Here is a 9,410-nt window from a genome sequence, read left to right as displayed (position 1 = left end):
GAACCTCCTTTGTGTGTGGTTTCCAGTTGAGTAATAAAAAGAGTTTATATTATATTTATTTGAAATACCATTAGTGAATCCTCTAACCTTAACATCTGTTTTATCATTGTTTAATCCTTACATCAATATTACATCTCAAAGTTCTCTTCAACATCAATATCATTATTATTTGTAATTTATATAATTCACCTCTCTATGGTTCGACCCCAGTCTTGTCGGGTTATTTATTACTTCGACACTCCTGCACTTAGGATAAGACATCAACTCTTTGATCATGTCATCAGCTTTTCTGGCAATATTTGTGTTTTGCCAAGCAATTTCGGTCGCTTGTTGTTCTGAGGATGTTGTGGTGACAATATGGCCAATGACCTCATCTTTTAGAAATTCAATTTGCCTCTTGTTCACTATCCTTTGAACTCGATTCTTAAAATTCTTGCAAATATTCAACTGAATGGCTTGAAATCCCCCCATGATATTCAAATCTTTTGTTTGGATTATACCACCTAGGAAATAGTGGTTGCATGAGATTTAACGGACTCGAGGCAACAAGTTTGGAATCTAGCAGATGCTGTTAGGCAAACTTGAGTGGCAGAGGTATGTCAATCTTTGGCAAAGACATTTGAGTAGTTGATGCTTGAGCAAGACTTGACTAGACCACATAACTATGGTTTCCCACCTTCAGAGTCATCTTCTGATTCATCTCTCATTATTATTCTGAAATCTTGGGCAGAACCTTTAATCTTTCCCATCTACATAGCTTGTTCAATTCTTTCAGCAATCCTCACAATATCATGTCAATCTTCCAATGTTGTTGTGGTTGTTTAAGGATTGTTGGAAACTTTCCAACAGTTAGGCAATCTTGGCAGCGCATGGAAACATGCAGCACTGCCACTGCAGACGTGTGGAAACACATGTCGTCTTAACTAGAGGAGAGCCTGAAAAACTCCTTTGTCTCATTTTCAATTCGTCACTGACAGTGCAACAAATAGACACCTATAAAGGGAGCTCTACTCTGTTGAAGTTTCAGTCTTCTTCTTATTTTTCAGCCCAGATCTGTCTCTTCTCCTTACTTCTGTGTTTTGATGATGACACTAGTGGGAAACAATCATAGATGATTTAACACTACTACACCCCTTCTTTGATTCCTCATTTGGCAAATTCACAAACAAATCTGTACATAAGGAGTTCTGCTCTGTTGAAGTTTGATGCTACTCTTGTTTTCCCTATCAGGTTTGTCTCTTCTCCCTACTACTGTGTTTCGGTAATGCAACTGCTGAGAGAAAGTTTTATAGAATATAAAACTACTACATCTCCTCTTGTATTCCCCACTTGCAGAGCCACAAATAATTTTTTGTAAAGAGAGCTCTACCATGTTGAAGTTCAATGTCTGCTCGTGTTTTCAAACCAGGTCTAACTCTTTTACCTATTATATTGTTTTGGTGCTGAAACTGGTGGGGTAAATTACATTTTTTTCTCCCAATGCATCATACTATATATTTCTAGTAGAAAGTTTTGAAAAGCTTAACATAAGAATGGGTGAAGATTTAGTGATCAAGGCAAGTTATTTTTTTTTTTTTTAGAATTGTGTCCATTTCTCGTAAACATACAAGTATCCATTTAGTTCAAGTAGTAAAATTAGAAAGTTAGAATATGGGCCCTAAACAAAAGCTTTAGAGCATCTTTAATAGTAAAAGCTATTTAAAAAAAATCAAATTATTAATATAATTTTTTGAATAGTATAAATATAATTTTAATGGGAAAAAGTCATCCTACAACCTATTTATGCATTAATATATTTAATATTAATATTTTTGGCTTTTTTGAGAAAAATATTGAGAAAAGTTGTGGAGATGAAAAAAAATATTTAAATAATCTATTTTAATGCTTTTGACTCTTTTAATATATATATATATATATATATTATTTTGGCTTTTTATTTGGCTATTCTTTTAAAGCTAGAAACCAAGAAAAAAAAACTAAAATTTATTTTTATTTTATTTCTGGCTCTTCATTTACCTCTTGCGTTGAGGATGTCTTTAAAGCCAATAGCAAAACCTGCAAGTGGAGTGGATAACATGGGAAACAATAAAAAGTCAGAAACAGTTTTAACCAAGCACAGATACGAAGAGAGACGAAACTATAAACAGAGAAAGAAAGAGAAAGAGAAAGAGAAGGATCTACAAAATGTTAAGAACAGTAACAGCACCGTCATTATCTTTTTCTTCTTCTTCTACTTGTCTCATTGTCTCAACACAGAATAAATCTTATCTTATCCCACATTCCTTAAAACTTTCTTCCCCATTGATTGGCAATATTAACAAGAGTAATAGTAACAGAACAGTCACTTGCAATTACAATCCTTCAAGAAGACTGGCTCTTTTTCAACTTGGAGCTGGTAAGCTAGAACCCTTCACTTCTCTTTATCTTTTACTACTAAATGTTATATTTGCTAATGATTAAACTGATATTAAGTATATTGGGATTCTTTATAGTTATCCCACAATCACAGTTCTTAAGTGGAACCTTAGCACCAGCAAGAAGTAGTGAAGTTGCTGACCAAAATGTGCTAGAGTGGGTCAAGAATGACAAAAGAAGAATGCTTCATGTCGTTTATAGTGTTGGGGACTTGGACAAGACTATAAAGTATGTCTCTTTAGTTCCTTTATTTGATGCAAAGATTGTTCTTTCTTAGCGTATCAATGTGAGGTTTGCTATAATTGTGGATAATTTGATGGTTGCTAAATGGGGATATGCAGATTTTATACTGAATGTCTGGGCATGAAGCTGTTAAGGAAACGTGATATACCTGAAGATAGATATAGCAATGCTTTTCTTGGATATGGACCTGAAGACACTAACTTTACTGTTGAACTTACTTATAGTGAGTAATTACCCTTTTTTCGATTTTTATCATTAATTGGATCTGTGTAGTATCGTTTTATGCAGATTTTTGTATCGACCTTTGGTGTTTCAAATGAGTTTTTGGTCTTTTCAATTTTTCTAATGCTCGCAGATTATGGAGTTGACAAGTATGACATTGGAGATGGGTTTGGACATTTTGGTATTGCAGTAGAAGATGTAAGTTACTCTTTCTTAACAGTGTTTGCTTGCCCTGTGGAATTTGACTGTTGAATGTATTCTTGAAATGCTTGCTTGCTTGGATATTTTACTTGCTGAAAAATTTAACTATCTCTCACAATGCCTTACCACAAATAAAAAAAAAAGAAAAGAGAGAGGGTTTGAATTTCATGTGCTTGCAATCCAGAGAATTGCGAGGTGACTAGGGAGTTGTAACGTGAATTTCATAAGGTCAAATTCATAAACTTATGCTGGGTTTGTACTCAATTTTCATCAATGCAGGTTTCGAGGACAGTTGATCTTGTCAAGGCAAAGGGGGGCAAGGTTACTAGAGAACCAGTTCCTGTTAAAGGTGGAAGTACAAAGATTGCTTTTGTTGAAGACCCAAACGGTTATAAGTTTGAGCTCTTGGAGAGAGGCCTTACGCCTGAGCCCCTATGCCAAGTGATGCTTCGAGTGGGTGATCTTGACCGCTCCATAAATTTCTATAAGAAGGTAATCAGTAATCCATGCTGGCAGAAGCTTCTATGTTCAATGAAATTAAAGCAGTGGCACTTGCTTCTTCAGCTGTCATCACTGGAAACTGCCTGGAGTTCTGATGTTCTCCTTTTCTTTTTTATCATACTGATGCTTTTCTTTCTTGAATTTGAAGTCTTTTGGCATGGAGCTTCTACGCAGAAGGGATAACCCTGAGTACAAGGTAAAATGATTACCCGTTCTGCCTCGCATCAAATGGCATTAGTTTTTTTTTTCTGGCCATCTGCATAACCAATTGAATATATGGGTCAGTTTTGATCTAAGTTGCTAAGAAACTTGACACTGCTGCACCAAATTCATGGTTTCTATTAAACCTGTTCTGTTATTGATTTGTTGTCCTTGATGTTACAAGTTTTTCTCTACAGAAGCATTTCCCATTTTCCTCCAGTACATTGTAAGGCATATGCCAGTCTAATTGGTTGGTTGTTATTTCTACCTTCACAGTATATGGTAGCCCTGATGGGTTATGGTCCTGAAGATAAAAATGCAGTGCTAGAGCTGACATATAACTATGGGATTACAGAATACAACAAGGGAAATGGATATACGCAGGTGAATTCTTACCTTCTCCAGAAGCATATACTACAGTAATCTAGTTTCACACCATTTAAATTATTCTTGCTTGCCATGGTTGCGTATTATGTTATATCTTTTAGTCTTCTCATCTGGTTTTTATTCTATGTTGTTATATGTGAAAATTGAATGTTTATATCTCTACCAGATTGCCATAGGCACAGATGATGTCTATAAGAGTGCAGAGGCTGTCAAGCAGTGTGAAGGGAAAATTATCCGTGAACCTGGGCCTATACCAGTTATCAACACCAAGATTACTGCTTGCTTGGATCCTGATGGTTGGAAATCGGTATGTTTTTTTATATTTTCTGTTTATCTTTTGCTATCATGGTTCTCTAACTGTATCTATAAGTATTTCTCACTATAGTTTCCTCTACTTAAAAGGTCATCTAGTTTTTACTTTCTTCGTGATTTGTTGCTTTGGCCAAATTCGTAGTTTCTTGAAGATTGGGATTTGTGATTACATAATAGGGTAAATGTTGAAGGAAAATGCTTTTTTTTTTCCAGGAAAATCTTGGGCTATTGAAACCTAGAAAGTTAGTTAAAAAATTCTTATGTGCTTGTGCTCTGTGAGGAATTTAGATATGAACTTTGAGTTCACCCTGGCTACGAGAGTCAGCGATTGCACTAACAAAGTCAGCGAAGATTTTGTCATGCCTTTGTCGAGAATTTTTTTCTAGTGGATAATCATTTCTAAATCAGTTGATTGTCCGAGAAAATATTGATTAGAACAGGACATATGCAAACTAATTTCCTTATCGCCCACTAATGCTAGATGAAGAGATCAGCTTAAAATATCCAATTTTTGGTTTACGTATAAATGATTTCAAGGGTAGTTTATTCTCTATAGTAAGATGTGTTAATGCACATGAAATGATCTGTTGAGCTTTCCTCGTCTTGCAGGTCTTTGTTGATAATGTAGACTTTTTGAAGGAACTGGAGTGACCATGACAACTGCAACATATCTTTATTAAATTCATAGGAAGATTCTTGACAATTTTGACAGCCTCCTTTTCTCACCAGAAACCCCTCAATTTACCATGTACATATATGATTGTAACGGTTGTTATTAGTGCAATTCTTGTTGCCCTCGCCCAATACATGTCAACTAAGCCTGAGATACAATTTCCATGTTAATTGCTTTGCAAAGTCAAAATCTAGTTTTGCAGCAATCCGAAATTGTTGTGGATTTTATGTTAGGCTGGTACGGCAATTCAGCATATGCTGAATCCCCTCCGTCCACATCTGTTTGTCAGCCTTGCTGCATTCAAACTCTATAACTCTTTCAACCGTTTTTATCGCAAAGTAAGCTCTACGCCCACTCCAGTCTGCCTTATCCCTTCCAGGCCATGCTAGGATGTCAGTGTAGACTCCAGAGACTACACCTGCAATTACAGCATAGCTATAATCAGTTGATGGACGAAGAGAGGTAATGGGGTTTGTTCTGGGTTTGAGACTCTGCTTACACTTTTTCTTTTTTGTGAATGTTCCTCCCATGTGCTTACTTTTCATTTTAACTATCACCTGTTTCATTTCAATTTTTTAGTTAAGAAAAATGCAAGAAAACGTTATAGAGAAGATTAACAAAACACCAAGAAAATTAGCTTTTATGTCCTAAAGAGAGTAGAAAATTGATTCAATTCGTTGCTTGGAATGGTTAATATAGCTGCATGATGCATTGCATGTCCCCCTCCTTTTTACCTGCCAATTTGAGTTGATGTTAAACGAAACTCGTTTCCAATGGAGAGCTCCTGCCATCAATATTTGTGTGATGGTTAGTGCGGGTTCCAGCTTGCTTATGGGGCATGTTAATGTAACTGTACCACTAAAGCATGAACCTTTAGAGTATCAACTTTTGAAAACTTCTACCTTTCCTTGTACGCTTGAGAAGCTCTCCTCCTTTAGTCACAAAGTTCAGTGCAGCTGTGATGTTTGCTTCTTTGTCTTCTTCGCCCTTTTCCTCCCCCAGAGCAAAGGCTGTAGTTCCAGGCCCCTTTTGCATCCTTGCCCTTAGGGTGGCTGCTCCTCTTAAGGCTGCATTTGTAAATGTTTTCATTAAGTAGACATCACTTCATATCATTTAGGAATTGTAACATCAACAGGAAAGTATTCGATTCCTTGAGTTAGTTTCTTCCTGCCATGTCCCATTTCAATACTTGAATGGTGCCCGCTTGAGGCCTAATTGCATTTTAGCCTCTAGGTTTTATACCTAATGTCATTGTGTATCATCTTTAGATGCACTTGTGAATTTATCGGGTCTTAAAAGTAAAGATGATAGAATTTTGAACCATAAAGGCTTGATATAATTTAGAGGCAATTGAAGTAATATTCTGTCACCTGTAGCTGCTCCAGCTGTTAGGGTCATGATATCTCCATTAGTCCTTGCATTAATTGCAGAGTTGACAACAGTTAAGATTTGGTCATGATCAGCTCCCATGTCCTCTGCAATCTCAATGCAGTGAGATGCTACTAAAGCTGCTGCTGATGCCACTGCAGAAGACAGTTTGGAAGGTGTCTTCTGCTGGGTTGCTACCATTTCCGCTGACATTGCATTTGAAGCAGCTAGTGCAGCAACAGCAGCAGCAACCCCTGCCACAGATACAGCTGCATGCACATGAGCATTTTGGGTTCTGATCTCCTGCTTCTTCCTCTCTTTCTGATCCTTCAGCCATCTTCCCATCGTTCTCCCTTTTAATATGCTCTTGTATAGCTGCAGAGAGTAAAGCAATAACAAGCATACATAAAAAAAGGCTTGCGAGTTGATATATTTTGCTGAATATTAATAATAAAGTACCCCATTTTTTAGCAACTGCTGACTTGAAAGAAATTCTGGAGTGAGTGCTTGATGAAGTAAAAATAATTCCTGCATCAGTGCATTTATTGCTGTTAGAAGTGTATAGAAACAATTTAGTGTTGAGCTGGGAAAGGATTCCAAATTCACTGATTGCTATCCTATGGGTCAAATAAGTCATTTTCAATTGTTCGGTAGCATTCCAAAGTAACACTAAAAGGAGAGACAATAAGCGCTACCTTCATTTCTTCACTGTCTCTTGGCGAGATCGGAGGGCTGCCAGTGCTACCACCACTTGGGAACTGCTGAAGCAGCTATAACATTTAGGTTTGAGGAAACATGTAAAAGAAGAACATGACAGGCATTGGACACTATTTCATATTGAATAATCTATCAGTTTAATGTAATTCTTTGAAGAAACCAGTAGGCAGTTGCTCACATAGAACATCCTAGTTAACTCGAACATGTCCCTTTGTTCTTGGGAAATGTGTGACTGAATCATGAAGACATAAACATCATTTTTTAAAAGCTTGAATTAAAGCTAAGGATCTTACTGATTCCTTTGAAGTCGTGGAGCTTGCATCTTGAGCTTCAGCTTCAGCGGAACAAAAACATGAAGCCTTCTCAACATTATCGATGGCCACATGAGTAGTGGAAAGAGCTTTAGAGAGCTCCATAGCTGAAACGCTCCATGATCTTGCAAGAAACTCCATAGACTCAGTAGGAGTTTCAGGTGCAGCACAAGATACTGGTAGCCAAGAAGCAGGGCCATTTTCATCAATGTTTTCCAGCTTTTGTAACAAGCTCTTAGTGCTGCATGAGCTCACTGAATCACAAAAAAAAAACCATGAAGTTAGTGCTCCATTTTACACAGAAAAAAGCATACTCTAAAGTCATGAAAAAAGCTTACTTCTAAGCTTTGCTATATCACTTTGCTGAGACTCAAGTGTCTGGCCTTCGGTGCAACTTCTCATGGTAAAGAAGATAAAAGCAAGAACCAGGGTAATGAAGAGAGGAAGAATAGTGGGATATTTAAACATGAGCCTTAAAAAAGGATCGAGGCACACATTCTTTTGCAACAAGAAAAGGGGCCCTCAATAAAGATAGTTCATCTTTGTCCTCAACTTAAGCAGTACTTGCTTTTGATCTCCACTCTTTTGTGCTTGATACATAAAGAGCTAAAGACCCTTTTTTTTTTCTTTTTTTTTTCTTGAGCGGCTGGATTCATGATTGCTAGGATTCTCCTTTGTCTCCACTATCACTGTAAGGAAAGAAATGGGATCTTGTCAAGAGAACGCAAGCATCATTCGTGAATAGAACAACTGCTCTATTTCCATCTAAATTCTATTCACCATCATGTAAAAAGCATACACAGTTAAGAGATGAGATAAAAAGAAAACCCTTTTCTGGTTGCTATTAAGACAACAAATTGAACGCATCGTGAAAGTATATATAATTGCATAGAAATTGGAGTATAGGGGGGAATTCATCCTTTGTTTGAATTACAGAAATAGGAAGGAGAAAAAGGAGAAGTGCTTGAGAAAAAGCTTTCAGACTCAAGAGTTTGGTATGTAATGTAGGCCACATTTTCAAGCTTCCACATTTTTAACCCCTCGCATTTATTTTCCCTGCTTTTTTCCTTGACCTGTACTGACTGACCCCTTTTTGACTCCAAAAGAACAAAATTTTTGGCACTACTGTCTTTTCGAAACAAGGAAAAGAAGAGGAAAAAGAACACCCTTCATTTTCAGGTTTTGTGATACGTCAAAATTATTCTGCATTTCCTAACTGTAGCTTTCTTTTAAATACGATTGGCTGGAATGAAGTTGATTTTTAAAATATTTTTATTTAAAAATATATTAAAAAAAATATTTTTCATATTAATATATCAAAACAATTTAAAAAAATATAAAAAATTTAAAATTTACTAAAACTTCAGTGTAAACATAGCTACAAATAGTGACTTAATTGAGTACCGAAAAGTAACCTAAATTAAAAAGAAAAACACTTTTGAATCAATGACACGTCAAATCATCATTAAACTAACATTTAAACATAAGGGCCAATTAAAATCTTTGCAAAAGAAAATGCGATAGCCTATAGAATTAAAAATATTTATATAAAATTATGAGAGCAACTAATCAGATTATAAATTTATTTTTTAATAATTATAATTTAAAAATTTATATAATTATTAATTTCAGGACCCGTGAATTAGTCGAGATATACGTAAACTAGCCCGAACACCCACACAGTAATAATAATAAAAAAAAATACTTACATGGAAGGAAGAAAAATGACAACCTAGCGAATCCATTGTACCACGAAGCCAATTTAGATTATCCAAACATAGATTACAGTGAACCGGAAAAAAAAGTTTAAACGAACACCACCCGACCGGTCATTGAAAATCTAGGAAATACGATTAAGG

General features: G+C 36.0%; 2 protein-coding genes across 5 annotated transcripts; one reads left to right on the top strand and one right to left on the bottom strand.

The window, feature by feature from the left end:
* The first annotated feature begins 2,086 nt into the window (after positions 1-2,086).
* LOC7462929 (probable lactoylglutathione lyase, chloroplastic) lies at positions 2,087-5,360 on the top strand. Its single transcript, XM_002324194.4, has 9 exons — positions 2,087-2,395; positions 2,493-2,643; positions 2,757-2,881; positions 3,014-3,078; positions 3,361-3,573; positions 3,731-3,778; positions 4,060-4,167; positions 4,337-4,477; positions 5,092-5,360. Exons 1-9 carry the CDS (start codon positions 2,185-2,187, stop codon positions 5,131-5,133), a joined length of 1,104 nt encoding a protein of 367 aa, XP_002324230.3. The 5' UTR covers positions 2,087-2,184; the 3' UTR covers positions 5,134-5,360.
* On the bottom strand, positions 5,131-8,185 carry LOC7462930 (VAN3-binding protein). 4 transcript variants are annotated; one of them, XM_024589707.2, is made up of 9 exons: positions 7,890-8,185; positions 7,534-7,805; positions 7,219-7,293; positions 6,983-7,051; positions 6,526-6,898; positions 6,058-6,222; positions 5,890-5,939; positions 5,655-5,712; positions 5,131-5,573 (listed from the first exon to the last, which is right to left on the bottom strand). In XM_024589707.2, exons 1-9 carry the CDS (start codon positions 8,017-8,019, stop codon positions 5,380-5,382), a joined length of 1,386 nt encoding a protein of 461 aa, XP_024445475.1. In that variant the 5' UTR covers positions 8,020-8,185; the 3' UTR covers positions 5,131-5,379. The 4 variants fall into 4 exon arrangements, with proteins under 4 accessions (XP_024445475.1, XP_024445476.1, XP_002324805.3 ...); XM_024589708.2 differs by having other exon boundaries at positions 7,219-7,284; positions 7,890-8,184; XM_002324769.4 differs by having other exon boundaries at positions 7,219-7,281; positions 7,890-8,184.
* Positions 8,186-9,410: the final 1,225 nt, after the last annotated feature.

The sequence above is a fragment of the Populus trichocarpa genome, chromosome 18 (assembly GCF_000002775.5).
Source record: "Populus trichocarpa isolate Nisqually-1 chromosome 18, P.trichocarpa_v4.1, whole genome shotgun sequence".
Taxonomy (NCBI): Eukaryota; Viridiplantae; Streptophyta; class Magnoliopsida; order Malpighiales; family Salicaceae; genus Populus; species Populus trichocarpa.
This window is presented reverse-complemented; position numbering and strand designations above follow the sequence as displayed.

Excerpts from the sequence above, each read along its gene's own strand:
- LOC7462929 (XM_002324194.4), top strand. The coding sequence starts at position 2,185 with ATGTTAAGAACAGTAACAGCACCGTCATTATCTTTTTCTTCTTCTTCT. Across the intron at positions 2,644-2,756 it reads GACTTGGACAAGACTATAAA|ATTTTATACTGAATGTCTGG; the intron begins GTATGTCTCTTT and ends GGGGATATGCAG. Across the intron at positions 3,079-3,360 it reads TTGGTATTGCAGTAGAAGAT|GTTTCGAGGACAGTTGATCT; the intron begins GTAAGTTACTCT and ends TCATCAATGCAG.
- LOC7462930 (XM_024589707.2), bottom strand. The coding sequence starts at position 8,019 with ATGTTTAAATATCCCACTATTCTTCCTCTCTTCATTACCCTGGTTCTT. Across the intron at positions 6,223-6,525 it reads AACAGCTGGAGCAGCTACAG|CCTTAAGAGGAGCAGCCACC; the intron begins GTGACAGAATAT and ends TTACAAATGCAG. Across the intron at positions 5,574-5,654 it reads ATTCACAAAAAAGAAAAAGT|GTGTAGTCTCTGGAGTCTAC; the intron begins GTAAGCAGAGTC and ends CTGTAATTGCAG.